This window comes from Amblyomma americanum, chromosome 2 (assembly GCF_052857255.1).
Source record: "Amblyomma americanum isolate KBUSLIRL-KWMA chromosome 2, ASM5285725v1, whole genome shotgun sequence".
NCBI lineage: Eukaryota > Metazoa > Arthropoda > Arachnida > Ixodida > Ixodidae > Amblyomma > Amblyomma americanum.
The window spans coordinates 108864656-108888985 of record NC_135498.1 but is presented as its reverse complement, the minus strand read 5'-3'; the positions used below and the strand labels follow the sequence as shown (position 1 = coordinate 108888985).

At 46.4% G+C, this 24330-nt stretch overlaps 2 protein-coding genes across 4 annotated transcripts; one reads left to right on the top strand and one right to left on the bottom strand.

Moving 5' to 3' along the window:
* The first annotated feature begins 1089 nt into the window (after window positions 1-1089).
* Window positions 1090-9829, top strand: LOC144121740 (monocarboxylate transporter 9-like). 2 transcript variants are annotated; one of them, XM_077655109.1, is made up of 5 exons: window positions 1090-1272; window positions 2595-2866; window positions 5137-5280; window positions 6355-7203; window positions 8659-9829. In XM_077655109.1, the coding sequence occupies exons 2-5, from the start codon at window positions 2611-2613 to the stop codon at window positions 8907-8909; spliced, it is 1500 nt and encodes a 499-aa protein (XP_077511235.1). In that variant the 5' UTR covers window positions 1090-1272; window positions 2595-2610; the 3' UTR covers window positions 8910-9829. The 2 variants fall into 2 exon arrangements, with proteins under 2 accessions (XP_077511235.1, XP_077511236.1); XM_077655110.1 differs by having other exon boundaries at window positions 1120-1272; window positions 2574-2866; window positions 8659-9457.
* A 1948-nt stretch (window positions 9830-11777) lies between these two features.
* Window positions 11778-23579, bottom strand: LOC144121742 (monocarboxylate transporter 9-like). Of its 2 annotated transcripts, none has more exons than XM_077655111.1 (2): window positions 22746-23579; window positions 11778-12558 (listed from the first exon to the last, which is right to left on the bottom strand). In XM_077655111.1, the coding sequence occupies exons 1-2, from the start codon at window positions 23575-23577 to the stop codon at window positions 12350-12352; spliced, it is 1041 nt and encodes a 346-aa protein (XP_077511237.1). In that variant the 5' UTR covers window positions 23578-23579; the 3' UTR covers window positions 11778-12349. The 2 variants fall into 2 exon arrangements, 1 of the variants encoding a protein (XP_077511237.1); XR_013312678.1 differs by lacking the exon at window positions 22746-23579 and adding an exon at window positions 16302-16570 and having other exon boundaries at window positions 12422-12558.
* Between the last annotated feature and the right edge of the window lie 751 nt (window positions 23580-24330).

The following is a 24330-nucleotide window of genomic DNA, read 5'->3' as shown; positions in this document are numbered from 1 at the left end:
ACTGTTATTGCTCATTGGATGAACAGCAGAGCTTTTCATTTCAACATACAAAAGCTGCAACCACGTTTACGCCGTTTCCTCGGGCACTCGTTTGTCCCATACGCAACTATCCATCGCGAATGCAAATAGCGATCGCAACCGCCTATCCAAGGGTAAGACGAAGGCTCGGCACGTAATCTTTGAGAAGAACTCAGAACTGCTCTCCTATAATGTCGTATCGTGTCAACTGTATTAGGTTTCATTGACACCTGCCATTTCTTCATGAATGGGTGCTATGAGAAAGTAGAATTTGGAAGGAAAGGTATTGTGCGTATGTTTAGTTTTTCCTCTGTGCGTTTTGCTCGACGCGAGAAGATGACAACGTATAAATCTGGCGTCATCTTCAACCTCTCATGCTTAAGCCCAAGGAGCGGACTTTTAATCATCCTCCTTTAGACATTCTCATGAGGCACTGCTTTAGAAGTTGATAAAAAATTATGTGGCCTTACTCTTGCACTCAGCGATCTACAGACTGGAGCGTCGTGAGCGTCGTTGCCTAAGGGCGAAAATTTGGGTGAGTTGGCAGAGATCCATTATGTGCAGTGTTTTGTTTTGTGGTGCTCCAATATAATGGGTGATAGCCTAATGTAATCGGACGTTACGGAGTAAACGTTTGAAATAGCGGTGTTCAATACGTACGCCTAGAGAAGCAATTCTAATAACCGCAGGGGCTAGCTTTTGTTGACAGTGTAGGGAAAGCCTCATGCCATGCTAGCGGCAGCCCTCGCGGCCGGTCTGTGACCCGACTGGACCAGTCGCATGCAGGAAGGCGCGGTTGTGTTGTGACCGTTATCGCTGTCGGCGAGGAAAGTTGTAAAGCAATTAGGCTACACACGCAGCGTGAGTGCGGTCTCATCCTTGCCTTTCTCCTTTGCCGGCCGCAGTTGCTGCATGCTTGACAGCCGTGAAGGCAGCTGTTCCCTTCCCCTCGCCACGTGTTCAGGTAGACACGTGCATTGCAGGGCGTAAGAAATTGCAAATATATATACATATATGCGCGAGCAAAGCACGCACTCACCTTCCCACGAGGGGCCAGGCGCTATAAAGCCCGTTATATAAACGCAGGGGACGCCTGCTGGAAGCGTTATTACCCCACTGAATTTTCACAGTTGAATGCTGCCGCTACCTGCCGCTCTTGTAATCCAGTAGACTGAGCGGTTCTCCTCTGAAAGTGGACACAGCAAGCGCGTTGTCGCGGACAAGTTAGTGACATCAAGTAGGCTTCGCTAAAAGGTAAGCGGGGGACGATTCTGGACAATATCCCAAAAGTAGGGTTTCTCGCAACTCCGCTGCTGGATTTATGCTTAACACTGTTCTGTTTACTATCAGGCGGGACGAATCAGGCGACCAACTTTCCTATAGTCTTGTGCAGGACTAAGCGTTCAGCGAATGCGTTTCCCATTGGACATTTCTATTGTTTCACGCGGAATACGCGTGCCGTTATTTAGACATTCTACAGCAAGGGCTGGAAGGTAAAGATGTGCCATCCTTCTGTACATAAGACCTATAGATTAGCGCGTCATGGAGATTCATTGTCATGGGGGAGAAGCGTGGTATAAAGCCATAGTTTTCGCTTCACAACAAGAATGAGCGTAATTGTGCGAGTTTTTTTTTAATTCTTACAGTCTGGCCCGCGCAGCTTACGCGCCTTCTTGCAATTACGTTATGCAGGGACGCTGCTCTGAAGTTTGAGTTGCAAAAGACTTCCTTTCTATTATTCATTCACGAATTCAGATCATGCCCCTAGACTGAAAAAACAAACCGTAGTACGACGCTGAAGTAACACCTGTTGACAGAATTTGCTTGAAGCTTATTATTTCGAAGGCATTGTGTGCCATTGTTGGCACCATCTTTTTTATTTTCTATTTTTCGGACAACAATATATATTCCTTTGGTACTAAATTTTTGGTCGTTCCTCAATTCTAAGTACTTTTCTATTCCATATGCTGAGGTTATTGCGAGAGATCAGAAATAAAACCCCAGGTAAGTGAAACGAGGCACTTTTTGCTGATGTTGTGAACAAAATTCACTCTAGCGGGAAGCGTCCACCAGTTACAGAAAGATGCCATTGCATGTGCCACTATAACATATCTTCTAAGACGTCTAGCGTGCGGTGAAAATTTTTTCAGATGGTTCGTATGCCGCGTGCCCTTAACAGCCTTTTTGCGCGACCTTGAACTCCTCGGCAGCAGTGTGCAGCTGGTCATCAGGAAATAAGAAAAAGACGCGCGTACCCGAGTCGAATATTTCACCAATTTAGGTGTAGTGTGAGATGCGGTCTCATAAACCACTGAGAATGCACTCGGGTTACAGTAGGAGCGTGATTCCTGTCGAAGTAAGCGCACAATGAACTTTGATGTCAATGAGGAAACGGTCGCTCGCCTCTAAGTAATGGTTTGTTTTAGCCATTAATAGGTAATATGGTGCATCTTGTTGCTTCATTGCCTTGAGTTTTTTTATTACATAAATACAGGGATATATACGCTGGGAAACCCGGAGTGAATGTGACATCATTCTGCCTTACGAAGGAGCAGTTTGTTTTGCTGGTCTCACAGGCAGTGCACGTGAACAATGGCCGAGGAGAAAAGAGGCTTCCAGCCGGATGCCGAGGGGACAAAGCCGCCACCAGAGAAGACAACACCGATTGAGGCATCGGTGGACACGTGCTGGTATATGGCTGGTCTTTGCGGTTTGGTCACCTTCATGACTTCGGCAACAATCCGGTCGTCGGGCTTCCTTTACATCGGCATGATGGAAGAGTTCCGGGTCGACCGCGGACAGGCGGCGTGGCCCATCTGCCTCTTCGGCGCCGTCAGCAATTTCGCAGGTAAGGCACCATAATGAACAGCGAATGAGATATACCGGGTTTTTCAGCTAAGATGTTCTGCAATTTTGAAAAATAGGCATTTTGAGTTTCAAGAGCGCTTTTTTTGCCATAACAATGTCAGTGGTGTTGCGCATCATAATATTGCTAATACATCTTAACCGACAATCTGGTTAACTAACATAAATTTTACTGTTAGTCTATTTATTGAGACGCCTGTAGCACGCTGTAAGTAATATCCATATTAGTTTATAGAATTTTAAAAACGCAGTTAACATCAGTGCTATGGACCAACGAATTTTCGGCATTTTGACAAGTTACGTGCACTGGAGAGGTTCCTTTGCTTGCAAGTTTCTCGATTAAGCATGTATTTTGGAGCGCTGTAGCAAATATTGTTTGGACCATAGAGTCCACGGCAGCTGCGTTTTCGAAATTCCAAAATCTTATTTATAAACTACTGACGCGGGCTGCACGCCTCATTTATAAAGATTTACCGAAATAGTTGGAAAGTTAATTACTCAATATTAGTTAACCAACCTACCAGTTAGCATGTCTTGCCTGTATTCTGATGAGCTACACAGCTGCCAATGCTGTGAAGAAAAAAGCGCGTTCCTGCCTACAAAAGCCAATTTTTAAAAATTTCAGCACTTCTTAGGTGGAGAAACTGGCATTAGCGATTATAACCGCACCTTTTATATCTTATGACTATAATATCTTAGTTATAATTTCTTCTGATGATAAAAGCTGAGCAAGTGAACGATTGTCTTTTTTATTGTTAATTCTTTTGCAGCAGGTTAGACTATGGTCGCGCAGTGTTTTGGTACTTCTAACGCCCTCACGTTTCTTCCTTATTACTAGCAAATAAAAACTTTTCGCGCGGATCAACAGAAACATTTTCTATCAGCATATTTAGCATCGGGTTTGAATTTAGTGCTACAATTCTTTGAACAATAATCCTGAAAACGGGGATTTATCTTTTTACCAAAAAATGCCAAAATTCATTGTCGGTATCTTTAATAACGAGGGACTGACTGGCGTCTTGAAAACAGAACGGCGGTTTGTGCTCCTAACAACAACATTCGTTGGAAATGTTTGTTCAGCAGTGGACACCGAGAGAATAAAATTAGCTGCTCTAGCTAAGCGACACCTGTCACTTCACTGTTGAGTTCTAAAAGCGGTTTGCGTCCTGGCAAAAGCGCATGGAAAAAACGGGAACGTGAAGAAATGAGAAACTTCAACTTTCGTAAATATCGAGTATACTTTTATAGCTGCCAATGACACACTATGTGGGAGCAAATTGCGTGCAACAAATGCGACTAAGTAGAGTAGTAATTTTCTTCCTAGGATCATTACTTAAATAGAATCCTGTAGGCAAGTGCATTGCATTTTGCATTAAACTTGAGAAAAACAGTTGGTTTGGTTTATTTGTTTATGGAGGTTCAACGTTCCAAATTATCACAGGCTATGAGGGACGCCGTAGTGAAGGGCTGTGGAAATTTCGACCACCTGGGGTACTTTAGCGTGCACTGTCATTGCACAGTGCATGGGTTCTAGATATTCGCCTCCATCTAAATTCGACCGCCGCGGTCGGGATCGAACCCGTATCTTTCGGGTCAGCAGCCGTGCGCCATAACCAGTGAGCCACCACGGCGGCAGAAAAACAATTAAACGAGAGATTTTGAGGTGACACTCTACAATGCAGCACCAATGTGAGTGTTGAAAACAGCTATTGTGTACTTTGCTGCTTAAATTTTTTGTAGCACATTAGCTACACGCTGGAGCGAGCTACACGGTTTGGAGTTTAGAAATCCGTCTAAACAGTAGCCCTTGCGTTGCCCCTACCACACTTAAGTGATGAGTGCCATTTCGGAGTTTAGGCTTTCAGCAGCGGCAGCCGCGTATTTATGGCTGCAGAATGAATGAACGCTATTGTTTTGAGGTTTGAAAGCAGATGAATGAACTTGAGTTCGTCCCAGTTGTTCGAAAGGTTGCATATAAATTTGGGTTTTTTACCTGTGAGTAGGTGCGGCACGCCAGAATAATTTATCCTTTGTCGAATCCCATGATGCACATTTTGTATTCGTGTTTTAATTTCAAACTTCGTATCCTTGTTAGAGTTAACCGCCTTGAAGTGTTGGAGTGTTCATTTAAAGAAACTTAGACATAATGTAAGAATCCACTCTCAATACAGACATAAACGCTCTCAACAATGCCAAGTCCTCACAGGGGTTTACTTGATGTTTTTTTTTAATCATTAATTTCTTTTCTCATAGGAATTGTGGCTGGTCCGCTGTGCCAGAGGTTCGGGCCAGTGCCCGTAATGTACGCGGGCAGCGTGACCATGTGGATGGGCCTCATAACATGCAGCTTCTCGCCGAACATCACATGGATGACTGCCACGCTGGGGATCCTATTCGGTGAGCGCGATGTGCACTTTGAAGTCTGCTGAAGGTTGTTTGAGATTGTCGATCGTTTTTTTTTAGCAATGTGCTCTACCGCTTTAGCAGCGATGTTCAAATTCAGGTCGGCAGAATTGTGCGATCCGTTGTCGATATTTTTTCCTGGCAGTTTGCCACGACAAAAGAAAAAAAATAATTACCCAAAAATGTAATCGATTACAAATGCTATACAACGCTGTCCCCATATTCTATCTGTAGAAGAGCTCTTGTCATCGGAAGAGTAAGCAGTACAAGTGGCACTAACTTCATAGTTTATGAAAACACTGTGGCAAAGTTTCTTGGCGGCTTGCGTGAACCGAGTCATTCAGCGTTCGCAGGCACTCGCTGCTTTGTTTCAGTTGCAACTGGGTTCTGTTACTGAGCAAGAAGTCGCGGTTTTCGCACCAGGCGCGGCCGTCCCACTTTAATGGAGGCTAATTGCGAACATACTCCTGCACTAAGATATCGGCTGTTGCTAAATAACCACACGTAGTCGTAATTAATCCGGAGCTGGCCACTAGGGCTGGGCGTGCAACAACTGTTTCAGCGTTTCCACTTAGAAGTGCATCTTTCATTTTGTACGGGCTAAGAGGCATGTGTTTTTAAATCATGTTATGAAAGACTAGCGTGAACAAAAATAAAAGTGAGCTGATTGAACTGAGAATTAGTGGAAGGTGCTTTCACGGCACGCGGCCGGGAGGCGTAGCGGTGGTGCCGAAATATTAGTGTCACCCATCCAAACTCAACTTTATCTCAGTCCAGCTATGTCGAACATGGATTACGAGATCTTTGCCACTGATATTTAATGACTATTGTAAATTCGGGCATAAGGTCATGGTTCGGATGAAACTGGTCGCGGCTACATGGGTGCTGAAAAAGAAGTGATCGTTTTGAAATTGCTTTTTCGGAGTCGCATTTTTTAGTTACGAGAGGAATGCTTAAGACGCCCATATTACACATTTAAGAATGACATCAGAAATGTATGATATTAATTTAACAGAATAGGCTCAGCACGCACGTGATTTTCACCGTACTTTCCTCCCGACTTCGCAGGCTTCGGCTCTGGGATCGTCTTCATGATGCTGTTCGTCTTCATCAATCAGTATTTTGACAAGTACAAAGGACTCGCCCTAGGCATCATGTACACCGGCTCTACCAGCTCAGCGTTTGTGTTTCCCCGGCTACTGCTCTTCCTGAAGGAGACTTACAACTTTCGCAGCAGCGTGATGATATTCGGCGCCATTGTCATGCATGTGACGGCCATCAGCCTGGTACTCAAAGAGCCCGTCTGGATCCGTCGAAAGCGACATCTGGAGAGAATCGCCGCAAAGAGGGCCAAGACCCCGATATTTACAATCGAGAGCGGCGACGTGAAGATCGTTGCCGAAAAGGCGCCGGCGTCTAAGGACTCGGCGCCCAACACCAGAAGCCTCCGATACGGCATGACGGTCTTGAAGTGCCCCATGTTCTACGTCATCATGTTAACCTACATCATCTACAACTACAACTTCGACATTTTCATGGCCACGGTGCCAGACTTTGCCATCGACCGGGGCACTTCGGTCGCTGACGCCGTGGGCCTCGTTCCTCTTTTCTCTATTACGGATACCGTGGGCCGGCTTGGCCTTCCGGTGCTAGCTGATCGTGGCTACCTGAGGCGCAGCACCCTCGTAACATTCAACTACTTGCTCATGGGGGTGTGCTTTTTCTCCTTGCCGTGGGCTACATCCTACGCAACAATGCTCATCGTGTGTTTGTGCGTGGCTACCTTCGTCGGATGCGGCATGACAATGTATCCTGCCATCATGGCTGAGTATGTGGGGCTTGAGAGGCTGCCCATCAGCTACGGCATCGTCGGCACCGTCGCCGGTCCACTGTTTCTTCTCAAGCCGTTCTTCATAGGTAAGCTGTTTCCTCACTCTCCTTTCAGTTTCCTTTCCCCCTTCCCCACTGTGGAGTAGAAGGCCAGGGTCACCTTACTGCCGGCCGAGTTTTCCAACTCTCCTTTCATTAAATTACTTTCTCTCTTAACGATCGCAAGCCAGAGGCTCGTCAGAGATTTCAGGTCTGGTGGTGACGAAGTTCTCTGGCGCCTTCATTTACAACAGAAAACATTCCTACACTCACAACCCTGGCAAATTTTACTGCATGCCTGGCTCCATTGGGATGTTCATTGGGATGCGCAGAGAAGAGCACATTACAGAGAGACTGCCCTCCGAACTGGGATTGGCGCTCAGCTCTTAGAACTGAGGAATTGGGGAACTTGAGAGGGACCCATAAAGAAAAGTAGAACAAAAGCCAAAATTTTAGTTTTTCTTGCGAAATTTACGAATTCGGTATGTCTGCTGAAGTTTGTTTTTGTGATGATACAATTGTATTTGACGATGGTTGAGTGAAATACAACACTTCGAGAGGCATTCTACGTGACAATGAGCGAAACTTCGTTATTTCGATTAGCGGCAACACTCTACGCCTTTTTTTTTTCAACCGGGTATACGTGCACATAACAGCAGCGCTGTACCATTGCGTTCGTGTCATATTTGCCAACTCTTTATGCAGATTGTCCAAGCTAAAATGAATCTAGATTTAAAAAACTGAAGCGTTCATTAGAACTAAAAACAAGTAAATAATATGAGCAGTTAAGTAAATTACCATCTCGCATTTTGTTTTCCGCCTACTTGAATGATTAGTCGGCATTAATAAATACTTTTTTTAAATATCGCTTTCAAGGCTCAGGTGAGAATTTACTATCTGTCAATCTCTATGGAAATGGTTCTACCGAGGTTCCTCTGAAGAGGAAGCCAGCAAGCCCTTTTTAACCGGAGAAATTGAGAGCCCACGCAATTTATAAAATTTACGGCGTGTCAGAGTGTGCTGTGTTCCTCAATGCGCCGCGATTACATCGCTCTCATCCGCGACGTGGCAAAGAGCTGTCAGATTCGCGGCCTCTCCGCTGCCCACAACAGAGGTTCTCTGATTCCGATATAAGCTCCAGCGGCTGCTGAAGGCACGTCAATCACACCGTCAAGTGCAGTGAAGATTTTAGTGTGTTGTGTGAAGGTTGCCTTGTGGTCTTCGTCTCTATCCTGCGTGAAGTTTCCCATTATTAGCAGATTTAAATATTCAGTATAGTGTTAGCTGTTTACATGCGTCGCGCAATAAACAGTGCGCCTTAGTCAGTTTAATTCAGCTTCTCAGCAATGTCTGCGTCGAGGTATTAGTGAGCGTTAGCGCTACTTAAATGGTGCACGTAAGAGCGGTTGAAGAGCAGGCATTCCACACCTGAAGGTTTTCTATCAACCAGGAGGCGTGACATGGGCATTTGTCAACTCGCACTCCGCTATGGTTCTTGCGCAGGCTACTTCAGGGATAATATCGGCGCCTACGACAGCATGTACAGGCTCCTGGCGTCGGCGCTGATTGTGCTGGGGCTCGTTTGGCTGATCGTGGTGTGCGCTGAAAGCAGGAAGAAGCGAAGGTGGAGCCCTGAACACGAAACCATCGACAACACCCTTGCCGCAGCTGCGTACCGCTGTCAAAGTACGGGAGAATGCAGGACACTCCGGTGTGAGAACAAGGAAGTGCATCCAACTAACTACGTCACGTGACGTCAAAGTACGTTATGTCTGTGATAAGCTCATATTTTCATTTCTATAGAAAACTTGGGCCACATCCTTGCGAAAACTACCTGCGTTGGTGGTCACTACTGCCTGCCAAGCGAGGAACCGTCGCCCGCGAGCCTGAAGCTGCAGAGCGTAATATACATATCCTGCAAACTGCAGTACATTCAGTTTCTAGCACCTGATAACCACACGAAACTGAATTAGTGCTCCGCTTTAAATCTACATCGATAAATGTGTCATGGCAGTATGACGCTCTTTCCATATTCGGCTACTAAACTGGCCAACTGTGGTTGGGGTTGAATATTAACAACGCTGAAGGCGTATGAAAGAGTTTGTTCCAACGCAAGCACAGAAGGAGAACAAAACTGCAGTTATTGCCTAGAGATAGCAATAATGGCACCTCGGAAGGTACAATCCAAACATATAAAGTCATATTTATTCTCTGAGAAAGATCAACTCTCTACTCTTCGAACGTTTCAGCAGGCCCGTTGCACTTCGCTCGTCCCAGGCAGCGGCTTTGTAACTTATGATGAGTACAATGTGCAACCTTCTAGTCTAAAACCTGACACGCCCGGAAAAGCGGCAATAGTGCCTATTTTACTTCGAATTTTTTTTTATTACTTTAAAATGTTTTACTTCTAAATAAATTTTCAGCCCACTACGCTAAACTGAACTCATCACTGCTCGTAGAAGTAGCGTGATCGCAGTAGTACACCCGTACTTGCGAATGTAGAAATGCGCGCACATGGTATTCAACGTTGACATAGTGTTCCATTGTATTTATAGCAAGGAAAGTCTCTTCAAGAAATTTTGGTTCGATTTTTCAAGTCGTCTATACTTTTGTACTCCAGAAACAAGCGTCACTTTTCAGCACAGTTTACATGGTGAAATAAAGTTGTTGCGACATGTCCTTTGTGTGTTCTTCGCCTAAGTTGTCGGAAACACAGAAGTCGTCGGAAATCATACTGGTCGCCGCACTTGGTCGCGCTGAATTCATTGGTTGACTACGAACCTTCCACATGAGGTGTCTATAGCACCAAAGACGATCTCGAACATCGGTAAAAGAGTTGCGCGCGGCTACAATCATTGAAGGGAAATATGATCGCCCTTGGTGAGAGAAACAAAATGATACAGGCGTGCCGGCGGCTTTAAGCAATGAAAAACCAAAACGAGCAATCTAAAGGTTTGCAGTAATAAAGAAACCCTTCTGTATTTCATGTTTTAAACCGTATTTCATTCCAAACTAGTCAAAAAAGCCTTGTTAGAGGCTGCCTTAATAAGTAACTGGAATCCAAACTAGTCAAAAAAGCCTTGTTAGAAGCTGCCTTAATAAGTAACGGGAACAGACATGCGACCACAATACGAAAGCAGTTTCAACGAATAGTTCGAATGGTTACGAGAAAGAAGCTATCCCATTGCGTTGCTTGCAGCGATAGGTGAAAGTCTGACCATCAAAAAACAATCTCTCAGTGAAAACCTAACCGAGAAGAACGAACGAGTAGCAGTGGTTCCATAGCTTGATAACATATAGCACGATCTGAAAAAAATCGGGCAGTGATCCGGTGTTAAAGTAGTTCTTTCAGCGCCTGTCAAAGTCGGGAAGCTGTGCAAGATGACAAATCCCTATGCCGCAAAGAAAGAAACGTTCGCAACAAAACACCAAAAGAAACATGTGGACTTTGCAGGAAGGGTCCTGTATTCCCCGCCTCTGTAATGCGGTAAATGCTCTGTAGGCCGCACCGCCCGGTGTGTAAATGAGAGACACAGGGAACATAACAAAAACCTGGAGAACCATAAAGGAAACCTTGCCGAACATTGCTGGCAGTGCGAGCCGGATGGGTGTCATACAGAGTTTAAAGAATTTAAGGTCACAAGCCGGAACAAAGAGCAGCTTACATGCGAGATTGTTGAAGCCAGAAACATAGGAAAATTGAAAGAAAATTGTGCTAGTGTTCATTCGATATCGCTCTCAGGGTACGAGCTCGCTTTTCTCGAGGGTGACAATCAACGTTAAGCTGGTTTTTTGTTTGTGACTAGCGGAGCGATAAGCGGTCTGGTATTTTTGTGTTTCTTTCACCGGCCGTGTATAAAAAGCGGTTCACGCAGTGAATAAACACCAGAAGAAAGTTAGCGCATGTGCTGTCTTCTTCATGTTGGTCATCATTTGCGTCGACTAAATGTGCAGTCATGACATACCACCTCGCCCAAAAAGCCACTCTGAACACCACTATCAACATCATCGCTATCACAAACTATCACTATTGCCACCATCATCGTCATCACTATCACAAGCTATCACCATCTCTATAAGAACTGGCGAACGAGGACCCCAGTGACGTCACAAGGGACCAACTTCCGGCGACACATTTTTTTTGCGGACACTTCCGGCGTGAACATAGCCATCTAATGCTTTCGCATTATAACACTAAAACAACAAAGTACACAAACCTTGCGGGTGCTTGCGTCAGCAATGTTGCATCTGGTGGAGATTTCAGTCGCTATTGTTTCAGGCTAATGTGCGTAATGCAGTGTATAAAATCGTGGCTGCCGCTTCCGCAGCTCGACCGAAAAGGAGTCCAAATCCTCCGAGTGCTGTGTGATGTCACCTCACTTCTACCCCCCCCCCCCCCCTCCCCACCCGCTCCCCTTTCAAGTGGGGTGAATTTGAAGGCCTCCTTTGCGGCGTCTGTTATAGTCGATACGCAACCTTTTCCCGCATATGACAATCGGCCAAAAAAATCAGCAACATTGCAACACGTGGTCGCGCGATTTTGCAATAAATGCCAACTTCTGCTTTGGACGGCGCGTGGCGCTACACTAGTTCACAGTGGCCGCTGAAGCTCATTCTGCTTCTCTTTGCCGGCACCATTTGGGCAGTTTCACTTGTATTCTGTCCTAACGTATACAAGATGTTTAGAATGTGCCTCCTCGAAGTTAAAATGAGATATAATAAATCATGAAAGCTTTTATGTGCGTGGGCTTCGCAATCAGGTCAACAAAAAGTGAGAGAAGTTGTGGACGTTAGTCTCATTATTGACTGAAGACGGTGAACAAACCATTCTTATTCATTACAGCCTTCATCCTTCGTTAGTTTCTAACCATCTTTTTCTTTCAACCATTACATATGCCTTTTTATTTGCTTGTTTCCTAGTGAAGATATGCTTAAAACGTTGCCTGTCCAAGTTTTCAAACGTCTGGAGTCATCAGAATAAAACGACGCTGCCATCCAAAAGCAGCTGAGTTTCGCACGTAATTTCGCTGTATACCTGTATTCTCACCGTGGAATGCTTATTGTTTTGATGATTTTCGAAGTCACGAAAGGGAAGAAGTGCTTGGCCCTACCACAAAGCCAAATCTCGTTTTGAAGTCGCGACTTTCCTTTCAACAGTACTTACACATTTTGAGCGCCTAAGCAGAATTCTTGCCTAAAACTGGTAGCTGTTATTTCTCATCCCAAAAGTGCAACTACCGGCAGTGTGCACGTTGTGGGGTTCTTGCTGCTTGAGGTGCCATTCTCTTCTCGTTTTCCTCTCGACACATACCACGGCCATCCAGGTAGCTCCAAAAAGCATGAGCGCTGCTGCTAGTGTCTTGTACATGCTGTCGTAAGACCCAACGTTGTCTCGGAAGTAACCTAGAGTAAAATACAATTCATGTATACACAAACAGAGGAAATATTGACAAAACGCTTTTTGCTTGCTTCTCTGGCACCACGTGCCGCGTAAAGTTGAACGGTCAAAATCACAGCGTGAATTTGTAATGTTCGCTACATCACGTTGATATTTTTACGGCTGTCTTAATTAGTCCGTGAGAATGCAAGAAGCACTTATTAGTCGCATTTTCCAGCGAAGAGGAAAAGGCGGGGTCACAATCATCACGTTGGCAGAAAAATGTTGCCGCGACACTCTATAGTTTTCTTAAAATTGAGATTTAAAAGTGCCACCATTCACTTAAGGGATGTTAGCAACTGGCGACCAACAGATGACGCTACATACGATATCCGATAAAACTGTTTATGAGTCGCCCTGGTCTTTACTTTGATTTTATGGGTTTCAACGTCTCAAAGCCGTGGTTCAGAGACGCCGTGGTTCAGGACGCCGGATAATTTCGACAATCCGGAGTTCTTTAACGTGCACTGTCATCGCACAATACACGGGCATATAGCATTTCGCCTGCATCAAAACGCGACCTCCGCGCCCGGGATACGAAACCGCGTCTTTCGGGTAGCCCAACAGCATAACCACTGAGCGTCCACGGCGGACTTACGATAGGTCGTGGCCTTGCGTTAAACGTTGCACAGACTGACTGTGCATCGTCGTCGGTACGCTTAACGCGAACGCTCAACAACCTGGCTTGAACCAGCCCCTCAATAGCTTGAACTGATGCCAGCGCCACTAAGCGTTGGTCGTTGGAGCCGAGACAATGCCTCGGCGGAATGTCTGTGGCGGCTGCCGATAGATGGGGCGCAATTCTCTTTGACTTTGGAACCCCTCAATAGACTAAAAGTAACGACATCTCTCCTCCTCCCATGCCGGCTCTCTTTCTCTCAGCTCTTCCCGGGCGCCGACGGTGGCGGCACCTAGACCGGGGCATACTAGCAGACGCTCCCAACGCTCGCCTTTTTGGCGCGCAGCATACTGCGCGCCCGAATGAATTTTGTGTTGCGTTTTTTGCCTTTGCTTCCGTCGAAATGACATGATGACGGGGAAGATCGAAAAATCAGTTACTGAATTGACTGCCGCGACCAACGCTGCACTGTTTTACCGAAACTTTTTGTCTTGCGATCGCTTTGAATGCGGAGCACAAGTTTCAAGTGGCGTGCACGTGCGACTTCGCGGCATTATATTTAATATACTCAGCTCGTTCCGTTCACAACGCTCGAGCTTTGGCGCGCAGTGGACCGCGCTCTAGAATGAATTTTTTTTGTTGCATTTTCTGCCTCTGATTCGGCCGTATGGCATGGGAGATACAAAAGCTATTTACCCCAATAAGTGCTTCGACCCACGTTGCACTGCTTTATCGGAACTTTTCTTACTGCGATCGCTTTGATCGCGGTGCACACAGTGGAAGTGGAGTGAGCGAGCTCGCGGCACTATAGTGAATGTCACGGAGTCGTGCTTTTCAACCGGCCTCTTTTGCCCAATCTTAATAAAAATTTAACTCCGCAAAGAGGAAGTTGATCGACATGCGACTAGATGTGCGCCCCGGGCTTTATTTGAACAGATGGCTGTTTAATGCTACTGTAACATATTCTCTCAAACGCGCGTTCGCTCGTGCGACGGGCTGTGCTATTCAGTGAGTAGGTGAATACTCGTCTCAATTTTATTTATTTTAGCGCAGGAAAGCTCGGAGATTATTTCGTAGTTAATATACCTAGGACACCTCGCAGGCTACCGTTAAAAATATCCGCCTGACGGTAGCCGCGTAATGTTTGTTTCTAAATAGGTGAATACGATGCCATACAGTTGCGCACTGTAACACGGTTGTGATCAGAATTTTGATGCAGGGTTAATAGTTTGGGTTGATTAACAGCAACCAAAAAAGGCATTTAAACGCTGTTTCGTGAGCAACTACAGCGCCGCATGAGTCATCTGAAAGCTGCTTATTTAGGTCATTATTATCTTGGGTCAGCATATGCAATAATGTCTTGTAAGAGAACATTGCCTCCCTTCTTTTAATCTTCATGCCTAACTCGCAGTAGCCTGCACTGCTGCAGTTAATTAATCGCCTTCGGTCGAAGTAGCGTGCAAAAAAAAAACGCAAATGCTGAAAATTCAATACTCGAGTTTACACAGTTCTATCTGAAGCAAACACGTTGGTTCGTTTAGGAAGTTGCTTGAAATGAAAATTGAAAAAAAAAACAAGGAGCAAATAGAATAGTACAAGTCTGCCATATTTCTGCTGAAACATTGTCTGTGCCTCGACACCAACCCTTTATAAGCTCACCTGCTTTAAGCAATTACACCTTTCGGACAGTTATGAGAAATAACTTCTTGCAAGGTTTTTATGGTAACAAGCAAATATGTGATTACAACGTAGTACGTCGCGTGTTGTTAGCTTCCGAGCCTTCCGATTCCCATATACGCGAAAGAAATTATTACTGCCGTATGTTTACGAAGAAAAGAATGATCAACATCACGTTATTTCAGTGATATATGGCTAGTGACCAAAATCTGGCTGCACCCTTCTGCTTTGATGTTTTTTCACGGGGTTTAACGTCCCAAAGTGACTCGGACCATGAAGGACGCCCTAGTGGAAGATTCAAGACAATTTCGACTACCCGGGGTGCCTTTACATGCACAGACATCGCACAGTGCACGGGCCTTTGCTATTTCGCCTCAATCGTAACGCGACTGCTACGGCCGGGATCAAGCCACGTCTTTGAAGTCAGCTGGCGAGCGCCATAACCACTCAGCTACCGCGGCAGTGCTACTGCTTTGAATTCACTTTCATGTGAAAATGACTCCGCGCGCGTTGAAAGTTTCGTGAGCTTCCTACATCTCGAAACCGCAGACAGTTTCGTACAAGCCTCACCAGTGCTATAATTCTGAAAATATTCTGTGGCTGAGTGAACGAGCATCTGTCATAATAACCCACGCGCGTAGTTCCATCTCATAGTTTTGCTGGGAATTTCATCACCGATTTTTCTCAATTATTATCCACGCAGATATCGATGATTCGAGCGATAGCTGCGTTACTCTGCCTAGGCAACAGTAATGGCTGATTTCGGTATGAACCCTGCCTGACAAATACGTACAGCGATGCGCCCAACATGAAAGATAGACCTGCACCGCGAGCACCATGAACAGCGTAGGCTGAAACAGCAAAAACCATCCTTTTACTATCGAATTCGTGATCGAAGGAGTCCATCTGTTACGACACAAATAAAACAAACAATGCGGGCAACATAAACGCTAGACCTATATTGCGAGCAGCATGTACAACGGGTATCAAACAGCGAGAACCGCCTATTTGGAATTGTGTTCGTAAGCGAAGGAGTCCACTGCAACAAAAATTAATGCCGCAGTGCCCTAGATGAAAGCTTGACCTCCAACGCGAGCAACGTAAACATGGGGGCTCAAACAATATGAAGCGTAATTTTCGAGTCAAGCCTACGAGCGAGTCTGACTGCGACCACGTCACACGCCACGAAATGCGTGCAACATCAAAGTTGCACCTGGAGAATCTAGCAGAGCTAGCACGGTGGGCATAAGACAACAAAAAACACACCTTTCGTAGCCTACGAGCAAACGAGTCCATCTACAACTATGCCAAACAGCATTTACTCTAAAGACTGCAGTCGCTCGCGCTTCGCACCAAATCACCTGACCAAAAAAAAAAAAAAAAACTACTGACAACTGAAGAACGGCAACACACCTTACAAAATCGCGGATCCAGCACATTTTCGAAGTTTGCCCGGCCGACCCTCTGGAGCCAAACATTTCGGCGAGCCGTGTTGCTTTTTCCGGATAGAATTACGAAAAATCTTTTCCCATTGCCTCCTCGGTTGTTGCATCCATAAATGCAACAGAATCTCGGCATCGCCGCAGCGCGAAGATGCCGTCAAAGATGGAAAAACACTTCCCGCCAAAACTGTTGCACAGAACGAAAACGAAGTGCGGCTCCTACCCACGACAATGGCGCTGGCGTCTGCTGCGGAGCAAAAAAGGGCGCGCTAACACGTGACAACGGCGCCTCGGACAATCGGAGGCTCGATTATCCGGCAGCGGCTTTGAGGGATGGCAAGCCGGAAAGTTCAAACTTTGCGTTACTTTTGCTGTATTGTGGGGCTTTATTTGACTGGTCTTTCACTCGTCTGTGACTCATTGGCTAGAATGTGCTGTTGACAGGCTGGTTTCGCCGCATTTTTTCAGGGGCTGCGGTCTCATGCACGCACGAAATAGGTTACAGTTTGCTCACCGCGCCAAACGGCATGACGTGCGACAGCTCTCGCGTGTTTTGATTTTGGCCGCAAAGCTGCCGCTTGAAATAAATATTTGTAAAAGCGGAGAATTCGCGAGTTCAGGCTGTTTGTAATGTTGGATATCAAATAAATCTGCCGGTTCGAGTTGTTCAGGTTTTGGATCCCCTAGCAGCGCACATCGGAGTGTTCTCGGAGGCTAGTGTCCGGCTTCCCGTTTGTCCACGCGCTGCTCGAGAGCGCATACATTCTAGCATATTGGAGCACAACAGCTGAGCGTGTCTTGAGCAAGAAAAAACTGCCTGAAATTTATTGCTTGTAAGGCGTAGTGCCACGAGAGAAAGCTCTTTTAAGCATTGTTATGCACGGTTTCCGGACAGGCCGCCATTGGAATCTGAGCCTGGCAACGTTTAACGCTAGAAATTTAGCTAGTGAGGCTAGCCAAGCAGTGCTGTTTGAGGAACTAGCGGGAATTAAATGGGATGTGATAGGGCTTAGTGAAGTTAGGAGGACAGGTGAGGCGTATACAGTACTAAAGGACGGACACATACTGTGCTATCGCGGGTTAGAGGATAGAAGAGAACTAGGGGTGGGATTCCTCATTAATAAGGATATAGCTGGCAACGTAGAGGAGTTCTACAGTATTAACGAGAGGGTTGCAGCTATAGTAATTAGGCTGAATAGGAGGTACAAGCTGAAAGTGGTGCAGGCCTACGCACCCACATCCAGCCATGATGACCAGACCGTTGAATGTTTCTATGACGACGTAGAATCGGCATTGAATAAAGTAAAATCGCAGTACACTGTACTGATGGGCGACTTCAATGCGAAGGTGGGCAAGAAGCAGGCTGATGACCACGCGGTAGGTGACTATGGGATAGGCTCTAGAAATAGCAGGGGAGAGTTATTAGTCGAATTCGCGGATAAAAATAATTTACGGATCATGAATACCTTCTTCCGCAAACGAGAAAACAGGAAGTGGACCTGGAAGAGCCCCAATGGTGAGATTAAAAATGAAATAGACTTCATACTATGCGCTAAACCTGGCATCATTCAGGATGTGGCCGTTCTCGGAAAGGTGCGTTGTAGCGACCACAGAATGGTAAGGTCTAAAATTAGCTTAGACTTGAAGAGGGAACGGAAGAAGCTAGTGAAGAAGAAGACCATTAACGAGTTAGCCGTAAGAGGGAAAGCACAGGAGTTTAGGATAGCGCTGCAAAACAGATATTCGGCTTTAACTGAGGAAGATGATCTTGATGTTCATTCAATGCACGATAATCTGACATCAATAATTACGGAGTGCGCAGTAGAAGTAGGCGGTAGGACAGTTCGAAAAGATACCGGGAAGCTATCTCAGGTGACGAAAGATCTGATTAAGAAGCGCCAAAACATGAGGGCATCTAACCCTACCGATAGAATAGAACAAACGGAGCTATCAAAGTTAATAAATAAGCGCAAGGTAGCCGACATAAGGAAGTTTAATATGGAGAGAATCGAGCATGCTATAAGGAACGGACGTAGCCTAAAAACAGTGAAGAGGAAAGTAGGCATAGGTAAAAACCAGATGTATGCATTAAGAGACAAGCAGGGCAATGTCATTAGCAATATGGATAAGATAGTTAACGTAGCCAAAGAGTTCTACACAGACCTGTACAGTAGCCAATGTAATCAGAGCGTTAATGAGAAAGACAGCAGTGCAGAGCAATGCGTCATCCCGCCAGTAACGAAAGATGAAGTAAAGAAAGCCTTAGAAGCAATGAAAAGGGGAAACGCAGCTGGGGAGGATCAGGTAACAACAGATCTGTTGAAGGATGGAGGGGACATCGTGCTAGAAAAACTAGCCACCCTGTATACGCAATGCCTTATGACCTCGACTGTACCAGAAGCTTGGAAGAATGCCAACATTATCTTAATTCATAAGGGAGACGCCAAGGACTTGAAAAATTACAGGCCGATCAGCTTACTATCCGTTGCCTACAAAGTATTTACTAAGGTAATCGCTAATAGAGTCAGGGCAACGTTAGACTTTAATCAACCAAATGATCAGGCAGGCTTTCGTAAAGGATATTCCACAATAGATCATATTCACACTATCAATCAGGTGATAGAGAAATGCGCAGAATATAACCAACCTCTATATATAGCTTTCATTGATTACGAGAAAGCATTCGACTCAGTGGAAACCTCAGCAGTCATACAGGCATTGCGTAATCAGGGGGTAGAAGAGCCTTATGTCAAAATACTGGAAGATATATATAGCAACTGCACAGCTACTATAGTCCTCCATAAAGTCAGCAATAAAATTTCAATAAGGAAGGGCGTCAGGCAAGGAAACACGATCTCGCCAATGCTGTTCACCGCATGTTTACAGGAGGTATTTCGAGGCCTGAATTGGGAACAGTTGGGAATAAGAATAAATGGAGAATACCTAAATAATCTGCGATTTGCTGATGACATTGCCTTGCTGAGTAAATCAGGAGGTGAACTGCAAGTCATGATCAATGAGTTAGACATGCAGAGCAGATCGATGGGTCTAAAAATTAACATGCAGAATACCAAGGCAATGTTCAACAGCCTAGTAAGGGAACAACAGTTCACAATTGGCAGCGAGAGCCTAGAAATTGTGCCGGAATACGTCTACTTAGGGCAGGTAGTGACAGCTGATCCGGATCATGAGAGGGAGATAACTAGCAGGATAAGAATGGGGTGGAGCGCATATGGCAAATTCTCGCAGATCATGAATGGCAGTTTACCAATTTCCCTCAAGAGGAAAGTGTACAACAGCATAATCTTACCGGTACTCACCTACGGGGCAGAAACGTGGAGGCTAACGAAAAGAGTCCAGCTTAAGTTAAGGACAACGCAGCGAGCCATGGAAAGAAAAATGATAGGTGTAACGTTAAGAGATCGGAAGCGGGCAGAGTGGGTGAGGGAACAAACACGCGTTAATGACATCCTAGTCGAAATCAAGAGAAAGAAATGGGCTTGGGCAGGGCATGTAATGCGAAGGCAAGATAACCGCTGGTCCTTAAGGGTAACGGAGTGGATTCCAAGAGAAAGTAAGCGTAGCAGGGGGCGGCAGAATGTTAGGTGGGCGGATGAGATTTAGAAGTTTGCCGGCAAAGGGTGGATGCAGCTGGCAAAGGATAGGGTTAATTGGAGAGACTTGGGAGAGGCCTTTGCCCTGCAGTGGGTGTAGTAAGGCTGATGATGGTGATGATGATGCACGGTTTGGCGCCGGAGTCAGGCGGCGCGCACCTCATCTATGGCGAGACAGAGCAACCGAGCGCTAGCGAAGCAGCTGTTATGGCCCCAGCTAGTCACGTGGTACAACAGCGCCTAGGCTCCGAGCGAGCGCAGCTGCAGCGCCTCTCCACAGTGAGTCACATGTTATGTCGTCACTTGCCAGAACTCCGCTGCGCCGGCTCATAGTGAAACGCGCACCGAACTTGACCTTGGGAGTGGTAGCGCGAGGAATCGAGCTTTCGCTCTAAAACCACGAGCCCGCGATTTTCCGGCTTTTCCTAATCTGTATTTATTTCAAGGGCAACTTTGAGGCCAAACTCGAAAGGCGTTCGAGCTGCCCCACGTCATGCCGGGTTGCCAAGATAAGCAAAGTGCAATGTGTCTTCTGTGCGCGAGTGAGACTTCAGCCACGAACGACTCGGGGCGAAACGGCACTGTCAAGAGCGCGCGCTCTCCCTGTCCGTCAGACACAGGCGAGAGACAAATTGAACTGCGCTCCAGCTATCGTCGGCCACCGCAAAGTACTGAGAGCATTGTCTCAGCTCCAGCGGCGAACGCTTCGCGGCGCTGGCGTCAGTCCAAGCCACGCTGTCGAGCGTTCGTGTTAAGCGTGATGACCGCGGTACGTTTTACATTGGCTTGAGGAGATGAACTCCCTTCGGACTCATGTGAAGAAAGGAGTGCGTCCGGAGGCGTAGATATCGGATACATAACTTTTGCTCTCTGTAGAATATTTATAATGCAATGCATGCCACGAAATTCTTTCTGTAAGCCCTATCCAGGTGTAAGAGTTGGCCCTGTCGTAGAGCATCTCTGTAGAATATTTATAATGCAATGCGTGCTACGAAGTTCTTTCTGTAAGCCCTATCCAGGTGTAAGAGTTGGCCCTGTCGTAGAGCATCCGCCTCGTATTCGGGAGAACCTGGGTTCGATCACCAGTGCTACTGGGTACTCAGCGGTTTTCTAAAGGATACAAGATTTTCCGCGGCCTGGTGCTCGACTCTTCTGGGGTGATATTCTTGGGAAAAGGGTCTTGGACCAAAACGCTGCGTGGACTGGCCAGTGCTTCCTTCCGCTGTCAAGCAACCCTAAATCCGTACCACGCAGTAAAGGCCAACTTGTGACTTGGCTTTCGAATCGCGTTGGCTGAATGGTACCACCATTAGCGGGGTGCGAGGTTGCGAGGTCGAAACATCGCTTGGCCCGCGAAGGGCGCAGCGGGGTTTACGGAGCTTCTCCCAAGCGACCCTAAATAAAGAGGAGCACCAGGCCTGGGGACGCTTGTACCCATTTTTACCGGTGCGTGTCCGGCAGTGCGTTTCGAACCAACCACCTCCCGCAGCCGAGACGAGCGCCCAAACCAGTGGGCCACGGCTGTGGTGCCGAACTCTCTTCGAAGACTGAGAGACGTTGTCATGTGATGAACTCTCCTAGAGCGTACTCATTTAAACTTCATGGAACTTTCGACACACCGTTGAACCTGTCAACTCTCAACTGAATCACGAACCACCTTTGCAGGCTGATGGTGTTCGAAAGTGCTTTTGCCCCCGCAAGGACGCAGCGGGATTTGCGGAGCCTCTTCCAAACGCACACCCCCGAGGAAGCCGGGCGCCGGACTGCGTATTGTCATACCATATGCGTAGGCGCACTCGAGCAAATGACGCGCAAAATTGCGATCACGTTAAATTACGTCATTTCCGTCGACAGCAAAATTGGCTACTCTATGTGCGGCCGCGGTATATTCACGCCTTTGTAAATGCTTGTAGCCAAGTAGTCCCAAGAGTCTATACAAGCCGCCTCGTTAGACCCTGGATTCCTGCCTCTCAATTCTTAAACTGCGTCCATTCCAAGGATGTAGGCAAGCAGCGCAGTGGGATGATCTATATGCGCCGTCTAACTCTTCAAACCGAAGCAAAATGAACACAGTGGCGATGTCTCGAAGCGTTTATTTGGAGATGTTTGTGGTTGCTGCAAGCGTTCCTATTCATAATTGTTGCGAGGATCATCACGGACAGCGGCGAGTAACACCTGCTCATGGTGAATCTCCTGCGCGTGCATAATCTGCATAGCACATTGACAAGTGTCCGCGCAGTGAAAGTGGTAGCGATCAGAGCGAGTGATTTTCTGTCTAGGCAGTGAAATATGCACCTCCTCAATACGCACGCCATGTATTCCGAAGGCTAGAATGAACCTGGCATTGTGCAGCTTTCGCATTCGTTGCGATGGTTGCAGTGATCGCGACCGAAGCGAACACACGACGTCATTTTGTGCTACGTATCCATCATGGATTTTGATAGCTGTTCGTGTGCTCAATGCGCTTGAAAAGTCACATAAAGTTACGCTGCCTCCCCTGAAAATTACGCTGCCCCCCGTCATGCAGCAACCAGTTCGGAACGACGACGCGATTCTTATTGTGAATTCTCGATCGGGCCAAGGACATACCCTAAAACAAGCCAGGCTGCAGCACAGGTTGCTAACAGCCGTCCAGCGGTTGGGATTAAGTTCTAGCCGGGCGCTGTCCGATTCTTTTGCATTTTTGAAATCTTCGACCGTGTTGCGTAATGCAGCAATTATGGCAGCCATGCTCTACTAAGTCTAGTGCCCCCAAATGCTTCCTCTGTTTGGCCAATGTTAGTACAAGGAAAAAGACTTACCGATAAAGAATGGGTTCAGGAGAAAAAGAGGGCCCGCCGTGGTGCCGACGAAGCCGTACGCAATGGGCAGCCTCTCCAGGCCGATATACTCGGCCATGAGGGCGGGATACATAGGGAGCCCGCAGCCTAGAAAGAGAGCCACGAGCATACACACGGCGAGCATAGTGCCATAAGAGCCAGTGAAGGGCAACGAGAACAGGCATATTCCCATCGCCAAGTAGTTGAACATCATCAGGGCACTCCGCTTCAGGTATCCCCGGTCTGCCAGCACAGGGAGGCCCAGTGGGCCCAAAGTGTCCGTGATGGAGAACAGCGGCACAAGACTCACTGCGTCGGTAATCGAAGTACTCCGATCGATAACGACGTCCACTACTGTTGTCATAAAGACGCCAAACGTAAAGTTCAATACAAGGTATGTCAGCAAAATAACATAAAACATGGGAGTCCTGAGTACCGTCAGGTCGTATACGACGCCCTTCTTGTTCTGTCCAAACGATCGCATATTACTGCCTTCTTTCTCGTTGAGAGATCGTCGAATACTTTCGGCTTTGTTTTCAATTGGGCCTACTTTTTTTTCCGCGCTCGTCGTCTTAGGTCGCAGATCGCTTACTTGATTTGATTCCGACATCTTCAGCATCCAGGTCAGATCAGTCCCGTGCATAGTGATGGCGCCAAATATCAGCATGCTGCCGCGGAAACCGTACGTACTGGCGAGGAAGAGCAACAGTCGTGGAAAAACGAAGGCGGAAACAGTGCAGCCTGTGTACATGATACCCAGCGCCAGTCCCTTGTACTTCTCGAAGTGCTGGTTTATGAAGATGTGGAGCATCATGAAGATGGTCACGGAACCAAATCCTGAGCGGGAAAAGAAAAGTTTTTCAAAGCAGCAGTGAAGGATGTAAAAACAAAATATTTGAATGTTTATTCTCGGTAACACGAATATAAACCGCTATCTAAACGAGTTCTATATCGCATACAGATTGCTCTCTGCAAGTGCCGGGTCCTATGAGATATTGAATTCGGAGTTGAACGAAAAATTCTGTTGTCTCTTAGGATCGGCTCATAGGAAGCCAAAACACACGCGGTAATCGTATTGGTGACTTGGCTTGTAAAGCTCAATACAATACGAACTGCTTTTAATATCCTCCTTTTGGCTTAGGTATACAGGGGAGATGACACAATTAATTAGACGAGAAAAACCTGAAGGCCTTTCATCTAAATTTGACCATGGTATATCGCGAAGACATAAGCTGGACGTTTATACTTGAAGTGCTGCAGAAGAATCATCTTGAAATCTTATATTAGTAAAGTTTTGCTCGCTGCAAGGTATTTTCTCTGGACAAGATACAGAAATTTTAATTCGAGGTAAACAGGAAACGTCTTTGTGCTGTTGTGGACGAAATAAGGCTGATGCAATATGTAATACGTGCTTGGAGTCTAAATTAGTAAGGGAAGAATAAAAGTGGGCAGAGACACTTAAGTCTGTTTACTTGTGAGAAGGCATAAGCCCGTCTCCTCACATTGTGAACACAGTCGCTGTGCGCTGCGGCGTGATGTAACCTGGTGCCACACAGCTTGCAATTCT

Excerpts from the sequence above, each read along its gene's own strand:
- LOC144121740 (XM_077655109.1), top strand. The coding sequence starts at position 2,611 with ATGGCCGAGGAGAAAAGAGGCTTCCAGCCGGATGCCGAGGGGACAAAG. Across the intron at positions 2,867-5,136 it reads CGCCGTCAGCAATTTCGCAG|GAATTGTGGCTGGTCCGCTG; the intron begins GTAAGGCACCAT and ends CTTTTCTCATAG. Across the intron at positions 7,204-8,658 it reads TCTCAAGCCGTTCTTCATAG|GCTACTTCAGGGATAATATC; the intron begins GTAAGCTGTTTC and ends GTTCTTGCGCAG.
- LOC144121742 (XM_077655111.1), bottom strand. The coding sequence starts at position 23,577 with ATGATGCTCCACATCTTCATAAACCAGCACTTCGAGAAGTACAAGGGA. Across the intron at positions 12,559-22,745 it reads CCTGAACCCATTCTTTATCG|GTTACTTCCGAGACAACGTT; the intron begins GTAAGTCTTTTT and ends ATTTTACTCTAG.